The 17,210-nt window shown below is 35.2% G+C and overlaps 2 protein-coding genes, 2 long non-coding RNA genes and 2 other non-coding genes across 11 annotated transcripts; 5 read left to right on the top strand and 1 right to left on the bottom strand.

Annotated features, from left to right (window-relative positions):
* The first annotated feature begins 1,179 nt into the window (after positions 1 to 1,179).
* Positions 1,180 to 5,120, top strand: LOC122605448. The gene is made up of 3 exons (XR_006324619.1): positions 1,180 to 1,359; positions 3,833 to 3,990; positions 4,114 to 5,120. It is a non-coding gene; the product is annotated as an uncharacterized LOC122605448 (long non-coding RNA).
* On the top strand, positions 1,237 to 1,339 carry LOC122606359. The gene has a single exon (XR_006324873.1). It is a non-coding gene; the product is annotated as a U6 spliceosomal RNA (small nuclear RNA).
* Positions 1,768 to 3,408, bottom strand: LOC122605446 (UDP-glycosyltransferase 76C2-like). Its single transcript, XM_043778398.1, has one exon. The coding sequence runs from the start codon at positions 3,319 to 3,321 to the stop codon at positions 1,966 to 1,968; it is 1,356 nt and encodes a 451-aa protein (XP_043634333.1). The 5' UTR covers positions 3,322 to 3,408; the 3' UTR covers positions 1,768 to 1,965.
* An 897-nt stretch (positions 5,121 to 6,017) lies between the features above and the next one.
* On the top strand, positions 6,018 to 8,515 carry LOC122605447. Of its 4 annotated transcripts, XR_006324618.1 has the most exons (3): positions 6,018 to 6,247; positions 7,178 to 7,474; positions 8,057 to 8,515. It is a non-coding gene; the product is annotated as an uncharacterized LOC122605447 (long non-coding RNA). The 4 variants fall into 4 exon arrangements; XR_006324615.1 differs by lacking the exon at positions 7,178 to 7,474; XR_006324617.1 differs by lacking the exon at positions 8,057 to 8,515 and having other exon boundaries at positions 7,187 to 7,711.
* LOC122606360 lies at positions 6,109 to 6,211 on the top strand. Its single transcript, XR_006324874.1, has one exon. It is a non-coding gene; the product is annotated as a U6 spliceosomal RNA (small nuclear RNA).
* Positions 8,516 to 9,128: 613 nt separating the features above from the next.
* Positions 9,129 to 12,667, top strand: LOC122604366 (7-deoxyloganetic acid glucosyl transferase-like). Of its 3 annotated transcripts, none has more exons than XM_043777260.1 (4): positions 9,129 to 9,319; positions 10,299 to 10,846; positions 10,931 to 11,880; positions 12,440 to 12,667. In XM_043777260.1, exons 1-3 carry the CDS (start codon positions 9,144 to 9,146, stop codon positions 11,845 to 11,847), a joined length of 1,641 nt encoding a protein of 546 aa, XP_043633195.1. In that variant the 5' UTR covers positions 9,129 to 9,143; the 3' UTR covers positions 11,848 to 11,880; positions 12,440 to 12,667. The 3 variants fall into 3 exon arrangements, with proteins under 3 accessions (XP_043633195.1, XP_043633194.1, XP_043633193.1); XM_043777259.1 differs by having other exon boundaries at positions 10,928 to 11,880; positions 12,450 to 12,667; XM_043777258.1 differs by having other exon boundaries at positions 10,928 to 11,880.
* The last annotated feature ends 4,543 nt before the right edge of the window (positions 12,668 to 17,210 follow it).

Genomic DNA, 17,210 nt, shown 5'->3' with positions numbered 1-17,210 from the left:
TCATCGAATCCAGTAGAATTGTTGGACTCTCTTGAGACAGTCATCAAACCGCTTCTGAAAGAGCGGCTGACTTCTGGGAAGTTGACATCTGATGAGCGTGACCGGCGAGCTGCATTGTTTCTAATGGGATCATGAGTTTTGTTTATGACATTGGTAAGGAGATGCAACTTCCTGTTATTACTGCGTTGACTTTAAGTCCATGTTCTGTTTGGGTTATTTCTAATCTACCCACCCTAGTTTTTGATCCAATGAGAAGTACATTAAAACGTGTTCCTGGGATTCTCACTAGCGATGATCTTGCAAGAATTTGGGAATCACGTGATGTGGATCATTATTATAATTACTCAAAATATATTATGAAACAAATTGAAGAGTTTCCTCGAGCCCATGGGCTCATACTCAATACTTTTAAAGCGTTAGACGGGCCCATACTTTCTCAAATTAGTTCCATTTGTCCAAATGTTTACGCCATTGGCCCGATTCATACACTCCTTCACGATATGTTATTTTAGAATTTAAGGAAGGGATGTATGATATTCACTCCAAAATGTTTTAAACAAATCACATACATCACGTCAAGATAGCATATATTGTTGCGATAAAAAGGGTTTTTTAAATTAGTCAATATCAATATTGGTTTAAAGAAGGTTTGTTAATAAAGGATTTATCAAAGAGTTTGAATCTTTTTTTGAACATAAAAAGTATTAAACAAAACTTAAAATTATTTTAATATATAGAAAAAACTTAAACTAATTCTAATAAATATATTTAGTGTTTTCGGGTTCGGGTATGAGGACCGGGGATTAATAGTTTCTCATCTCCGTCACCATCTCCATTGAGGAATAGAATTACATCCCCATACCCGGTCAAATTGGGTTCGGATATCGGATTCTCATTAGGTACGGATATTTTTTTCATTCCTAGATGTATATGTACGATATAATCATATGATATAACTAGACTGTTGATGTATTTGTGTTTTCACGTTTAACATTACATCACAACTGTTTTTATTATAATTAGTTATCATAATACTACCTGGGTAGTTACCCGGGTCTTTAAGCTAGTTACAAGATAAAGATTGAAGAAGTGCGTTTTTTTTTCTTTTGTTAAAAATAAAAAATGAACATAACGAGAAATAGATAGACTTAATATTATATGCTTAGTTCTCCTCCCACATCGGTCATAGAGAAGTCTTGTCAAGGGTTTATAAGGCACCGGGAGGCAACCCATATCGTCCCTTCGGGGACATCCGATAAAATTGGAACGATACAGAGAAGATTAGCATGGCCCCTGCGCAAGGATGACACGCACAAATCGAGAAATGGTCCAAATTTTTTTCCTCTCATTCATGCCCAGGTATGGATTTTTCCACTTTTTCTTCCATTTAATAATCGATGCGATTATGTTAATTTTTTGAATAATTGCCAGATATTATTGCTCATCAATTAGGGTTTTAATTAAACTTGTAGTATTCATTAGGGGGTGTTTGTTTTAGCTATTATTTTGAGTTCTTACATCTTTGTTAGCTTTCTTTAAAGAATTAGCTAGTCCAGTGTTTGGTAGAGCTTTTATGGTTAAGTTGTGATTTGTGCTGGTAAGCTTATTCGCTAGGCATATTTGTGGTCAAACTTGGATACTTTATGGGATGCCATACCTTTTTGGTCAACCAACAGTTTCAGTCACCCCTCAGGTCGTTAAGTTGTATCTTGAGTTTTTCAATGATCTTTAAGCGACTTATATAGTTATATACATATAAAAGCTTAATTTTACATAATGATGGTTGATCTATAGATGAATCGTTTAATTGTAATTTGTCTCTTCCGATAAGGATATTGAAGGCAAGTAAAATTTTAAATGCTACAACCTTGTTTCAAGTTCAATCCTTATTCTAGTTCTGTTACAGATTTGAAGCAAGTCTTGCTAATACGGAGACTAAACTTGTTAAGTAGCAATCTTAAGACTTCATAAGGAGAATAGATAGTCAACTAAGCTATCCAGGGATTGGTTTGCGGAACCACCTTTTTCCAGAGAAAGGTTCACCTTCTTTTGAAGAGACTTAGATCTCTGTCTCATCTCAATACCTTCTTTGTCGATGATTACTCTTTTGATTGCTCTTTCAATTTCTTCTCTTTCCGACATGTTATCCAACATCACACCTATCCTCCAAACATCGGTTACATATCTTGCGTTTATCGGTTGATCATATGCACAAGGTGAGCAAATCATGGGAACACCTTCACATATACTCTCCAAAGTTGAGTTCCAGCCATTATGAGTCCAGAAGCCTCCTATCGCCTGATGAGCTAGTACTTCTTGTTGTGGAGCCCACTTGATAATGCATCCTCTTTCACCTACTTCCTCCATGAATCCTGTTGGCAATGACTCGAGCCATTCAGAGTCAGAAACTGAAGCAGGGCGAACGACCCAAAGGAACCGTTGCTTGCTGTTTGCCAACCCCCAAGCCATATTAGTAAACTCTGATTTACCCATGTGAACTACACTCCCAAAACTCACGTACAATACAGAGCTTATTGGTTGGCGATCTAGCCATAACATATAGCTTCGATCTTGTTCTAATAAGCTGCTAGAGGAGGCTGTAAAATATTTATGAAATGGACCTATTGGAAAACTTGGAACTTGGAAGCTTTCAGATATGGCTAAAAACTCGGGTTCTTCGAGCTCTTTAAAGGTGTTCCAAATGATCCCTAAAGCTGCCTTTGTTTCTTTGATCATGCTGGATATCAACTCCAGCTTGCCCTCCTCAAAATCTCCATTCATAATCTTTACTATGTCTCTGGTTGTCATAGGTGCTAGATCTTTTATCGGCTCTTCTTGAATAGTCGTTTTGAAGTAACTCTTTTCATCAAGAACGGGAAAGGCTGCGTAAACAAGCATGCATGACATGTTGCTGGTCCGTAAGATGATCCTTGGAAGCTTCAAACTGTCTGCAACAGACTGAGTGAAGTGCCATAGTGCATCTGAGATCAAGCATGCCACAGGCTCCTGTTCTAGCAATGTAGCCAGGCAATTTCTGAACGATGGAATGTAGCTTTTGTTCATGAAGTTGATGACAGAACTAACAGTGTCCAGATTCACATTATCGGCCATGGTTTTGGACAAGCCATCTGATATAGATTTGAAGGTGAATTGTCGGTAGTTTGTTTGGTTTGGAATGTTGAAATCGGTGTGTATAATAGTAATCTTGAAGCCCTTAGTGTGAAGAATGTTTGCTAACTGTAGCATGGGATTTATGTGGCCTTGAAATGGCAATGGAAAAAGCACCAGTCTGCGATTGTTAGGCGATGGTTCGGTGGACATGATGGAGGCAGCCAGTTTGTCTTTATTACTAAAGGCTTTTTGGGTGTGTTTTGATGTGCCTGAGTTATTTGAGGAATACAAACATGTGTAATGGCAGGTGGTCCAATTGAGCTAGCTTTGATGGATTATATATATATATATATATTTAAAAGGTGGTAAATTTATTGTCATCCAAATCAGAGCTTTACAAGAGCACATGGGAACAAAATGGTCCCCATAAATCAATTAATTTTGGTTACTAGCTGATATTTTTTTTGCAGCCTAGGAATTTATCCTTTCATTAGTAAACGAATCTGCAAATCAGTAATTTTTGGTGTGATTATTGTGATTATGTGTAAATGTCGTATTCCATTACCCATTTTGTTTTGGCAGATTTAGTTGATCATCATTTAGTGGTTTCTTGGTTCATCAAACAGGGTTTTAAACATGGACTCATAAGTAAAGTTGTGGTTTACGCTGTAAAGTATGGACCATTTCGTGTAAACTTATTTCGGCTAGGTTTTGCTTGTAGCGGTGATGCAGGTTAGGAAATTTATTTGGACTGTTGGGAACTTTGGATGTCATTTCATCACCAATGACAGTTTAGTAACTGCCTCCACTTTATAACATGCTAGAAGTTGCACCCTTGTATTTACATTAATAATCAATCAGCTGTTTCAAACCCTGAAGGTATTGAGCTCAATCCCTCTTTACTTTTGACGATTGCAACTGTTTCTGCATGTGTGTAACTGCATTAGTTTTTGTTTTCTTGGTTAAGACAGATAATTCGAGTTTCTATTTGTTACTTTGTAGGTTTGAGTGTCATCAGCTTTTTCCTCTTAATTCAGGTGAGAGGTAGAAGAAACACATCTCCTCTTTGTAAATTGCTGCCTTCCACTTCAATATCGTTAGTACTGTCAACTGTGTGGTTTGTCCACAAAGTTTATGCTGTATAGGATCCATGATAGTGAGTGTAAGCTATTTGGCTTCAGCATGACAATTTCCAAATGCCTAAAAGGTACATTCTCATTTTCGTATGGTGGGGGTGATGTAAAGTGTGATCTACACTTCAGTATGGGATATGATTGGGTGATAGTATTTGTTGATAATTTATCTTTTCAGTCCTTTTCACTGTAAAATCCTCCAAAAGTCAGTTACATATCTTGCACTTTTTGGTTTTAATCATAATGATGAGCAGATCATAGGAACACCTTTACAGATACTCTGCAGAGTCAATTTACATTCATTAGGAGTCCAGAAGCCTCCTATAGCCTTATGTGCTGCTACTTTTAGGCAGCCAACTTGACAATACACCCTATTCATGTACTTCAGCTGTGATTCCTTTTAAGTTTTGAACATGTTTCTAGCGAACGGAGGTTAAAGACTAAGCCTGAACCTGATTGAACCTCCCATATGAATCGTTGCTTGCTGTTTGTCAACCATTCTGCCAGCGGTTTTGAAATAGCCCCTTTCACTGAGAAAAAGCAAGAGACTGCGTAAACAACGATGATTGACATGCTGTTTATTCGCTAGACAATCCTTGGGAGATTCAGACTGTCTGCAAGAAACCAAGTGATATACGATTGTGCATTTGAAATCAAGCATGCCACAGGCTCATCATCTTGCAACTCAGTCAAGCAACCTTCAGAAATGGTTCATGCTGCTTTTGTTATAATGTTATATAACGGAATCATTGGTTCCACTAGTTGGGGGTAGTTCGATTGAATTTGTTCGCATGTGCCTATGTATGTATCTCTCTCTAACCAAAATCATGATGATTATTGGAGATGTCCAAACTAATTGAGAAGTTTATTTAAGTATCTGCGTTTCTTCTTTAATCCTTATGATATACTTGGTTGTAGCAATATCCGGACCCAACATCAAAAACTTTGTCCCATCCCATCACCCTTGAGACAGAAAAAAGACCATCACTTTTTCATTGATCAAGTCATTGATCATATCATTTGTAAGCCGAAAAACAAATCAAGTCATTGATCATATCATTTGTAAGCTGAAAACCAAATTATCCTTTTCTGAACCTTAAAAAAGAAGAAATGACAGGTTTGAGGACTTGGGTACCAGCCTTTTGGTATGCCAATTGTTCATGTTTTTTACCATGAAGAAAGTTGATCACATTTGTTGGTTGTATGTGTCTTTCTTAATCTAATAGTTATGTGCATAGTATTAAAAAGAAGCCGATATAGACTCACATCCACTTGTTTTCTAAAAAATTAAATAACTAATTAATTCTCTTTTGTCATTATTATTTACTAAATAAATACTAATCGCGATAAGTGCTTGAAACTATATCGAGCTATAACCCGAACTCTATATTATAGTATCGAAATTTAAACTCATCTATTGTGTGAATTTAACTTATAAAAAACTACTCATATTATTTTATGCATATAGCGATGCTTTGTGTATATCCACGCTTCCGCATTCAGTTCAATGTCATTCTTAAAATATTTTGATTGGACAAATACATAACATTGTAATATATACACACAAAAACATATTTAGATTTCAATACACAATATACTTTTTTGAGTTGTAGGTTGACACATTACGAGTCACTTAACCTATACTAATGTTTATAAGCTAAAGATTAGATGCATAATACAGGATAAAGATTGAGAAAGTGAGTTTTGTAATTATTTCGTTTAAAATAAAAAATGCATAAGGAGAAATAAGATAGGCTTAAGTGCTTAATTACATTATGCTCTACTTCCTTGCGTAGCGTATCCCACATCGGTCAGAGAGGGGTCTTGTCAAGGGTTTATAAGGCACCGGGAGGCAACCCATATCGTCCCTTCGGGGACATCCGATAAAATTGGAACGATACAGAGAAGATTAGCATGGCCCCTGCGCAAGGATGACACGCACAAATCGAGAAATGGTCCAAATTGTTTTTCTTCTCCTTCGATCCGATCTCATTCATGCGCAGGTATACATTTGATTTCCACTCTTCTTTTTTTTCGTAATAATCGATGCGATTATGTTAATTTTTTGAATCATTTCCATTGCCAGATTTTCTTCTTCATTAATTAGGGTTTGGTTTATGAGTTAGGGTTTTAATTAAACTTGTAGTATTCATTAGGAAGTGTTTGTTTTAGTTATTTTTTAAGCTGTTGTAGCTTTTTTTGTTTTTTGTTTTTTCATAAAAATAAAATTAGCTAGTTTGGTGTTTGGCAGAGCTTTTTAAGCTTACTTATATAAGCCATAATTTTAAAAAGCTATTGGTAAGTTGTGATTTGTGCTATAGTAAGCTTATTGGTGGTCATAGTTAGTTACTTTCTCGGATGCCATCTAGTTGATGGAGAGAAAGTGAGATTGAGAAAGAAGATATTTTCACCAATTCAGATTATTGTATTATTCAGATTTCTGCCATTTCTTTAAAGTTGAGTTCGAACCATTGGACCATCTCCAACAGGAGGGAGGGTCTGCTTGGATTAGGGGGATGCTCTTATGATTTCAGAGGACTCCTACTTTCTGTATAAACCCTTTAGGCATTGACCTGAGCCAGTGACTGAACCATACACAGGAATCACTGCTTGCTTTTTGTCAACCTGCAAGCTGTCAGCTTCACCCATTTAAGCAATACTTCTAAAACTCACTTAGTCACATCATGTACCGCGTCCCTAATTGGTTAGAACTCTGAACATGACCGAAAGCTTCACTTATATTCTTGTAAGCTTCTATAAGTATCTATTAAATGGACCCAATTAGAAAACGTAGAACACATTTTTTCTAGATATTTCTTTAAAGGTGTTCCGTATTATCCCTGAAGCTGTCTTTGTTTCTTTGATCATTTTGGGTATCAACTCCGGCTTGTCCTCCTCAAAATTTCTATTCATAATCTTTAAAATGCCTTTAGTTGCTACAGATACATAGGTGCAACATCTAGGATTGGCTTTTCATGAATAATAGTTTTGAAGTTATCCTTTTTGCCAAGATGAAGCAATGCTGCGGAAACAAAAATTGCACAACATGCTGTTGGTTTAACAGAATCCTTGGGAGTTTCAGAGTGTCTGCAAATGACTGAATGGTGCCATAGTGTGTCTGGGATCAAGCATGCCAAGGACCCCTGTTTCATGAATGCAGCCAAGCAATCCTACGGTTTATAAGCTGATCTATACGTGTCAATCTATGACCTTGCGCTTCAGTATCATAGGTTTGGTGTTATGAGACCTCATTAATGTGAACAATTGACACTTAATGACATTCTATTTGGCTTCAATGCGATAGTTTGCAATTCCTAACAGTTCCCATTTATGAATCAGTTTTTTTCTGAAAATTCGTATAACATATTTTTCATTGGCAAAATATGAATCTGGAATTTATTCAAAGTGACTCCTGTTGATTAATGTATAAAATGCTCAACTTCTCTTGAAGAGATTTAGATGCTTTATTTGTTAATGACTACTTCTTTCTTTAGTTTTATTGATCTTCCAATGTCTTTCTGCTCCATCTGGTTATCTGACATAATCAAATCTTCAATTACCAATTTATATATCCTATGTGCAAAATTTGGCTTCTGGACTCCGGCGAGTGTGAACCAATAGGTTTCTATAATGGATTCAAGGAGGGAGTTTGTTTTTTGTATTGCACTGCTAATTAGATTTAAGTTGATATCTGTTAATTCCGTGTTGACTTAAAGCCCTTGTTCTCTTTGGTTATTTGAAATTGCTAAATTTTTCCAAATCGAACTTAGTGTTTCTTTCATATATCCTGATTGAATTCATCCTTATTTCAGGAAAAATAAATAATGATAAGTGTGCACATTGTGTTCCTGATATCGTGATTATAACCTGCGGTGATGTTACAAGTATCTTCACTGGATGTGACGATGTGCGGATCAAGTAACGTTGCTCATCCTTCCTCTGCGCATATGATCAAACAAGCTAAAAGGCATGATGGAGCCCATGAGCTCGTACTCAAAACCTTTAAAGCATTAGCCTGGCACATTCTTTTTCAAATTAGTTCCATTTGCTCAAATTCTTACGCCAGTAGTCTAATCTACGTTCTAGTAAGGGTTGCATCATGTGGCTAGATCCACAACTGCCCAATTTCATTAATCATTATGAACGTTGAAAACAAAACACCGCTCAAGCGGCTCCAAGTTATCTTGCTTTGGCACGTTTATGTGAATAGGGGAGAGAACAAAAGTTTGACTTAATGTCTCCCTTTTTGTGTAGAAAGTATTTCAATTCTATGTTTTTTGAATAAGGTCCCTATGGTAGTATGGTATAACACATCTTATGGATAAAGTATAAAGGTCAAGTGTAAACTGAAGGCAAAACTTGAAGGTTTAAAGATGTTGTCCAAACTCCAAACTGAAAATTTTAAAAAGTTTATGGGGCGTTTGGTTGCAAAAAATACTCCATGTTTTCCAAGAAAACATGAAAAACAGAAAACACGTTCAAATTGTAATTTTTTAAAAATGTTTTCCTAGAAAATGAAAATTCTTTTTTCAAACTTTTGCACTAAAATTAGAAAACTGTTTTTTTCTTTTTGTTTTCACTTTTCTATTTTCTAAACTTTATATAAACCTAAAATTAGAAAACAAGTGAATTTGAACATGCTTTCTAGTTTTCTAAAATGAAAACTCCATCTTTTATTTTAAACGCGTTTTCAAAATTTTCTAAGAGTTTTTTAGAAATGAAAAACCTTTTCATTTTCTAGAAAACTAAAAATGGAAAACATAAAAACATTTTCTCTAACTAAACGCGCCTTTAAAAGACTAAAATGAAAAATTGGTATAAAGTTAAAACTGTAGATGGGATCATAGGGGAAAAAAATCGGATGGATAAAATGAAATTTACAAAAGTTTAAAGGTTAAAATGAACACTTATGCGATTAAGAGGTTCTTGTTTGGTAAAATTTCAATCATAGCCCCCTTTCCGGCTTTCCCTACAATACTTGATATTCGGGCCGACTTACCCATAAGAACTCCACCCTTAATCTGTAGTTGTCTAAACAGCTCAACTACATCAATCTGCTATATTGAATCCCTCAGGTAATCTTTTTTCAGCCTCTACTTATTCAATTATAATGATTATTACTCACTCATGTGAAAATCTATATCTAAATCTAATACACTAGCTTATTAACCAGGATGATACCGGAGAGTATTATGATAATCCAATTATTATAGGATTTATAGCAATAACAATTGTGATGTAAATGTTATTAGTAAAAATAGACCAATGATGTTGACCCAATACTACATCATACTAACGCTAATTCTACCAACTCATATAATTTGACCATAATTATCCCATCGGTCAACAGTCAACACCCCCCCCCCCCCCCCCCACCCCCCCCTAATCTTGAAACCGACCAAAGTGATGATGGAGTCTTCTGTTATGTACATGAAACACCACCAACAAAACTCATAAGTTGCAGAAATCAACAGCGACTTCAAACCCCCCAACAACTAAACTCATAAGATGGTGTTTCTCATACTTTTCGAATAATGTATAGAATATCAAACGTATTATTTATTTTGTATAATATAATATGTGAATGAAGGATTAAGGAATTTTGTTTTTGGTGAAAACACAATTGGATGATAGAGTTTGATATGTTTCAACTCTCAAGGGTTTGTTCTGTCTTTAAACAATATAAACATTAGACAATTCTAAAAAGTAAAGCGGAGATATATGACTTAATGGGTGATCTTGACACGTTTCGCTTGCAATGCATTTTATCTAAAAAGTTGAAAATATTAATGGTTGTGTGAAATGATTTGTAGGATTGAAATGTTAATACATTGATGACATCAACGGTTTTGATTAAAATCATTGGGTGTTGATAGAAAATCCGAAAATGTTAATGTATACGTAGTAGAGATCAGTTTTCTGTATGTGCTTCAGTAGGGTTAACAATATTATGTTACAAATAAATTAGTCTTTAACAGCACTTTGTATAAGTTTTCTGTTTGCTATTAGCTAAAGAATCTGTAACTATATTATTTATTGATGTTCTTTGTACAGATTTATACATAAAGCACATAACTCAGAAACAGTTTATGTGATGGATCAAGAACTCCCACCACATGTACTGATCTTCCCCTTGCCGCTACAAGGCCCGGTGAACTCCATGTTCAAGCTAGCTGAGCTTCTGTGCCTCTCGGGTATTCATGTCACATTCCTTGTCACTGGTCATATTCATACCCGACTCCTTAAATACTCTAATATACAGTCCCGGTTTGATTGTTACCCCGGTTTCCACCTAGAAACTATATCTGATGGCCTTCCAGACGATCATCCTCGCTCTGGGAGCGGGCTTATGGAAATGTTTGACTCCCTGAAAACCAAAAACAAGATCCTTTTTAAAGATCTTTTGACTTCTGGTAAACTTAATTCAGATTCACGTAGGCCGGTAACTTGTATTATTGCAGATGGTATAATGGGGTATACTTGTGATGTAGCTAATGAGGTAGGAATACCTATTATATTTGTTCGTACAATTAGTGCTTGTTGCCTTTGGGTCTTCTTCTGTCTTCCCAAGCTCATTGAAGCTGGTGAACTCCCGTTTGCAGGTGCATAATCTACTTATATTATCTCTGCTCTTGTTTTAACGATTCCTGTGTTGTATATTTATTTGGTTTGTCGAATTCTAGTAGATAACGACTTGGATGCACCAATAAAGAGCATACCAGGCATGGAAGGGATCTTCAGACGTCGTGATCTTCCAATGTTCTGTCGTTCTGGCAGCTTGTCAGACCCAAGCTTCAATCTCTATCTTCCTGAAAGTACAGAAAACCCAAGAGCTCATGGGCTTATACTTAACACATTTGATGATTTAGAGGGTCCAATACTATCTCAAATACGCACTTTTTGTCCAAATCTGTACACAATTGGCCCATTGCACTCCCATCTCAAGTACAAGCTAGTGGGAGAAACATCCTCATCACTGCCTTCTTCAAACAGTCTGTGGCAAGAAGACATGAGTTGTATTACATGGCTGGACTCACAACCACCAAAATCCGTGATCTATGTTTCCTTTGGAAGTCTTGCTGTTATGACAAAGGAGCAATATATGGAGTTCTGGTATGGGCTAGTGAGCAGTGGTTCTCGTTTCTTGTGGGTCATTCGACCTGATGCAGTAACCAGTGATTCAAAAGAGATCCCACCAGAATTGTCTAAAGGCACAGAAGAGAGAGGCTACATTGTTGGTTGGGCCCCACAAGAGGAAGTCTTGGCCCACAATGCCGTGGGTGGGTTTCTAACACACAGTGGGTGGAACTCGACTTTAGAAAGTGTGATTGAAGGCGTTCCAATGATTTGCTGGCCTTATTTTTTGGACCAACAAGTGAATAGTAGATTTGTCGGAGAAGTATGGAAGTTGGGTTTGGACATGAAGGATACTTGTGACAAAGTGATTATAGAGAAGACAGTGAGAGAACTGATGGAGGATAGGAAAGATGAGTTTAGGAGGTCAGCTGATCAAATGAGTAACTTTGCAAAACAATGCTTGATAGATGGTGGATCCTCTTATTGTAATTTAGAGCGTTTAATCAAGGATATTGAAGCTATGTAATACTATGTGCAGTCGTGTAGATGGCTAATCCAGGTACACAAATAAATTTCATTCTATACTTTAGTTTTGTAACTGAATTCAGAGTGTGTAATACTGCAAACCATAGGAACTCCTCATATTCCCTCCAATGTTGATTCCATCCATTATGAGTCCAAACTCCAAACACACCCCGTTGCTGGACGAGCTAAATTTATTTATTTATTTATATGACTACATGAGAAGCAACTAGCATGATATGGATTGACAAATACATATATATGATCCTTTATTTATGCCCATTACAGAGTCAATTAGATTATATAGGTATATGTAAATCAATATAGTTTAGTATTTTTGATTGAATTAGTTGCACGAGCCACTAACAGATATGTTAAAAACTTAAAACAAACAACCCACTCCTATATGGTATGATCTTGAGTTCGATATGGATGGTCCAACCATTTGTGTATTTGCTAAGATTAGGGAAGTTTTTATACATGTTAATTTCATCGAAGTTTCGATTGCTATTTTTTGTTTACAATTCAATGATTCATATTTCAAATAGTTGTTGGTTTGGTGTTTTAAAGGATCAACCTAATATATGTATTGTCAGTGTTTGACAGGATCAGATTGACACGAGATTGATTTGATACTGGATTGCTGGTAGCGTGGATGTTCATTTGAAATGATTTTTTCATTCCTCAAGTCATTCCTTTTGGGATTAAGTTTTTGTGTATTCAGCTGTATATTGTATTTAACTAATTTCATTCCCAGATATATTACAACGATGTCAATACACAATTGAATTTTATGCCGAATGGATTTTGCCGTTCTTTCCCTACGAATCTGAATAGGATACGTTTGCAAAAGACTGTAGTTTTCCCAACAGTTTAAAGCAACCATAAACTTATGGTAAGAACATCTACAACGGTAAATTTAGAAAAACTTTTTTGCCATTTCTCTAGAAAAAGCTTTGCACTACAATAAAATAAAGCTTTTAGAAGTTCAACATTTAATAAAATTTATTACTCCGTACTTAACTAATATTGAGCTTTACAATTCTTATTTTTGATTTCTTTTTAAAACATTCGGTGTTGATCATCTTCTTACGTATCTTTATAGTAAAATTCATTGTTTATATTGATTTTTTTTGTTAATATAATCATTTTACTACATGTTTCATTAATATATATATATATATATATATATATATATATAGTTACGAGATTCCGCAACTCTGTTTTCGCAAATAAACACATAATATCCAACTCGTGGATTCCTTAAAGATGTTAAGCGTATATTAGTTTTATAGATTTTTAATGCATGATGATATTAAGTGTTCCTACCACTTAATACTAGTCTTGGATAAGCAATTGCTTTGCGCCCCCATTTTTATTGGTCTCCATATTTTGTAGAGTGAGCTTAGTATTATAGATATTTGAGCTAATACTATTATAAAATAGGAAAAAATTAAGTTGGCTAATGGCCTTTTGACCTATTGTTATGCCTTTAGAAAAATAAAAAGGAGACTACATATTTATAAGGAAAGGACCCTAATAGATTTTGTATAAGAGTGCCTTTCACAGTGTGACATATCATTTTTTTTTTTTTTTTTTTTGTTAATAACCTAGGCCTATAAAATTAATTTCGTTTAAGGCCTCTCAAATTCTTAAGCATAAACTGTTCTTTATCATGTTCTTATTTTAAAATGTTTTCATTGTAGCATTACTCATATAAACGAATTTATTTAAATTTTGAAGTATGAATTTTCGTGTCACTGGGTTTTCAATTTGACAGCAAAGCTTGAACTTCATTTAGTGGCCCAATGGGCCCTCTTTCCCCTTTCAGTTTTCTAAACGTGATTATTTATTTATGTGACGTAATGTCTTTCGAGCAACATCTAGATGTATCTCTGGGGACAACACCCGATTATACATAAAGTAATACATCATATTAACGATATTAAAACTAGAAAAATTAGCCGCACTCCGTTGCGGTTTTATTATGTCTTCATTAACAACAAATTATTTTAAAAAAATAATTAATCTTTCTAAAATGATAGTCTGAAAATTCTCCTAAACTATGACATGTAAATCCACTAATTTTCTTTCCTAATTTTGCTCTCTGATTTTTTTTATATATCTCCATCTAATAGTTAGGAAGATTTTTAGGCTATTATTTTTAAAAGATTAATCATTTCCCATAATCTGATGTTTGTGATAGATACATTTTATCGAAAAATAGATCTTTGCTATTGTTATTTTAAAAAAAACCTTTGCTTTTGTTATATTGAAATATATCTCTTCCAACATCAATTTTTGACTAAAAAAAACTTTTGTTTTACAAAATAGTACGTATAATCATATTTCATAAAGTATCGGCTATTAATTAATACTAGTAAGTAACCATAAAGTTGGAACTAATTACAAAAATGCCACTGTGAACAGTAGATGAAACGATAGTTTTCATATACAAAACGGCGGCTATTTTATGGTAATTGATGGTATGTAAAATAAAATGTCTCTGTTTGTTATAAAGGTAAGCATTCTTTTATTATCTATTACTGAGTACTTTTTTTTTTGTTTATTTCGTTAATACGCTATCTTTATTGTAATTGAAGTGTCAATAGGAGCAACTGCACAGTCTGCACTGTGCATCGGATCTTAATATAGGAGACCTAGACTTTTGTTCGCAATAGATGTTTTTGTTTCTTAGGGAAACGTGTGGATAATAAAACTAGTTGTTATTCTATATTGATGTTGTCCATATAAGAAAGATTAATTAAAATACATGTATATATGTAAGCATATATTGCCCTTGAGGAGTTTGGACCATATGGTCCTTGTCAATTAAATTATAAATGGACAAAAAACTGACATCCCAATTAATAATGATTTCAATCTGTCAGTTAGATTGATCAAGTCCATTGAATCTAACTGCTTTGGTAGAACGTGCGGCTACGGTACTTAGGCCTCTCCCTAAGGCTAGTGGGAGCAAGGGTTCTTAAAACTCCTTTTGCTTCTTTTGGTGACATGTGAAGTTCTTTTGATTTTGGGGCGTTCCTTTGGAGTGAGGATTTTCTCCTAACTCTTGTTCATTTTTTATTTATTTATTTAATTTGTGTTATTTTAATAAGTAATTTTTATTTGTTTATTAATAACATACTACTAAACATAATATTCTTACATAATTCTTAAAAATAAATACAAACTAAACATCAAATAAAAGTTTTAAAACATACAAAATACTAATACATAAACATTAAACATAAAACTACTCATCGTCGGAACTAACGTAATCACCAAAGTCTGCAAACGGATCGGCAACGGGCTTGAAGTCACGTGGTATCGTCGACCATATATGATTAACCAAATCCGCCGTTAGCATGTTGTGAGTCTCTCGATTCTTCACCGCACGTAGATTTTGGAGACGTTGTTCCATTGGAGTTTGCGTATACCAATATCCCGGAACTAGAGTGGGATCCTCCTCATCAAAGTCTTGGCAAGTAGCCTTGTCCTCGTCCTCCAAAATCATGTTATGCAAAATGACACAAGCATATACCACGTCTTGCATTCTCTCCCTGTCCCAATATCGTGCCGGATTTTTAAGAACCTTCCACCGCTTCTTTAGCACACCGAATGCTCTTTCAATATCTTTTCGTGCCGCCTCTTGCTTCTTCTTAAACAATATTCTCTTCTCATCCATCGGGTCAGTAAAAGTCTTCACAAATGTGGCATATTCTGGGTATATGTCATCACCCAAATAGTATCCCCTCGCATAGTAGTTTTCATTTGCATAAAAACAAGCTACAAAGTAAATTCAAAAAATATTAGTAACACAACAAAAATTAATATAAGTTTCTACTAACGTGTATAATAAATACCTGATAGCGCCAAACCATTAACGATCTCTTCAAGAATAGGAGAGGACTCAAACACATTTATGTCATTATTCGACCCCTACTGTCCGAAATAAGTATTCCATATCTATAAATCGGAAGAAGCAACAGCCTGAAGTATCATCGACGGATGTCCAATATCACCACGTGTGTGAGTACCTCGCCATTCATTGGGGCACATCTCCAACGCCCAATGCGTGCAATCTATACTACCTAACATGCCGGGAAAACCATGAACTTGTTCATGGACACTGTATATGCGCTAAATATCAGCCCAAGTCGGTCTTCGTAGATACGTAGGTCCATACAAGTTAACTATACCTATAAATATATAAACTACATATATAAATAAACGTAATATATAAACTATATATATAAATGTATGTAATATATAAACTATATATATATATATAAATTACGTAATATATAAACTATATATATAAATTACGTAATATATATAAACTATATAAATTATGTATATAAAAAACAAAACCTGAACAAAAATGTTGAAGTGACTCCCTCGAAGTGCTCTCCGACATATGCAAGTATTCGTCAAGTAAGTCGCTATTAACATCGTAAGCAAGTTGCTATTAACATCGTAAGCAAGTTGTCATATCGCAGACGTACACTTTTGAACTGCACTAAAACCAAGTTTCCCGGCACCGTCATATCTTTGCTGAAAATACCTATACTCTCTCTCCAAATCACCACAAATCCTCAAAAACAACCCCTTTTGCATATGAAAACGGCGCCTAAAAATTCTCGGGGAGTAAGTTGGTTCATCAACAAAGTAGTCACGCATCAACCGTTCTTGCGCCTCTGCAAGGTTACGTACAAGCGTGACACGCCTCCGAAATCGCTGTCGCGGTTCGGCTTCGCTATCTCTAACCGCGGCTCGCATCGCTAGATTAACGGACATAGCAACCGCACACTCGACGACATCATCATAATCGTCGGACCTGAAAGCCTAAGGCATTTCATCCTTACCCTCTTCCACACTGCCACATCAGCTTTTCTCTCTCTTCATCCACAATCACTCCCTATAACCCCTCTTCCACACTTATTTATTTATTTATTTTATATTTACACAAAATTAAAACGAAACTTAATTTTATTAATAATAAAACATTACAACTAAATTAAAAAAACATTACAAATAAACATTACCACTGAAAATAAAACACATAACACACTTAAAAATAAAACATTGCAAGGAAAAATAAAACATTACGATTATTAAAAAATAAACTACTCGTCGTCGGCGGTCTGGTCGTCCTCGTCCTCCACCGGGTCGTGGCTAGGACCCGGCTGTGGCGCCGGTGCATAAAACGAGCTACTGAAGTTCTCTTGCAAGTATTGACGATATCTCATATGTGTTTCAAAGTCGTATTGCGACAAGCCCGTCGGAATTGGTCTCGCCAAAACTTCATGGCATCTCTAATCTCGGCCCGTCACAAAGCATCTTTTCGTTCTTGAAGATAAGAAC

Source organism: Erigeron canadensis, chromosome 6, assembly GCF_010389155.1.
Source record: "Erigeron canadensis isolate Cc75 chromosome 6, C_canadensis_v1, whole genome shotgun sequence".
NCBI classification, from domain to species: domain Eukaryota; kingdom Viridiplantae; phylum Streptophyta; class Magnoliopsida; order Asterales; family Asteraceae; genus Erigeron; species Erigeron canadensis.
This window is presented reverse-complemented; position numbering and strand designations above follow the sequence as displayed.

Excerpts from the sequence above, each read along its gene's own strand:
- LOC122605446 (XM_043778398.1), bottom strand. The coding sequence starts at position 3,321 with ATGTCCACCGAACCATCGCCTAACAATCGCAGACTGGTGCTTTTTCCA.
- LOC122604366 (XM_043777259.1), top strand. The coding sequence starts at position 9,144 with ATGAACACTTATGCGATTAAGAGGTTCTTGTTTGGTAAAATTTCAATC. Across the intron at positions 9,320-10,298 it reads TGCTATATTGAATCCCTCAG|ATTTATACATAAAGCACATA; the intron begins GTAATCTTTTTT and ends TTCTTTGTACAG. Across the intron at positions 10,847-10,927 it reads TGGTGAACTCCCGTTTGCAG|TAGATAACGACTTGGATGCA; the intron begins GTGCATAATCTA and ends GTCGAATTCTAG.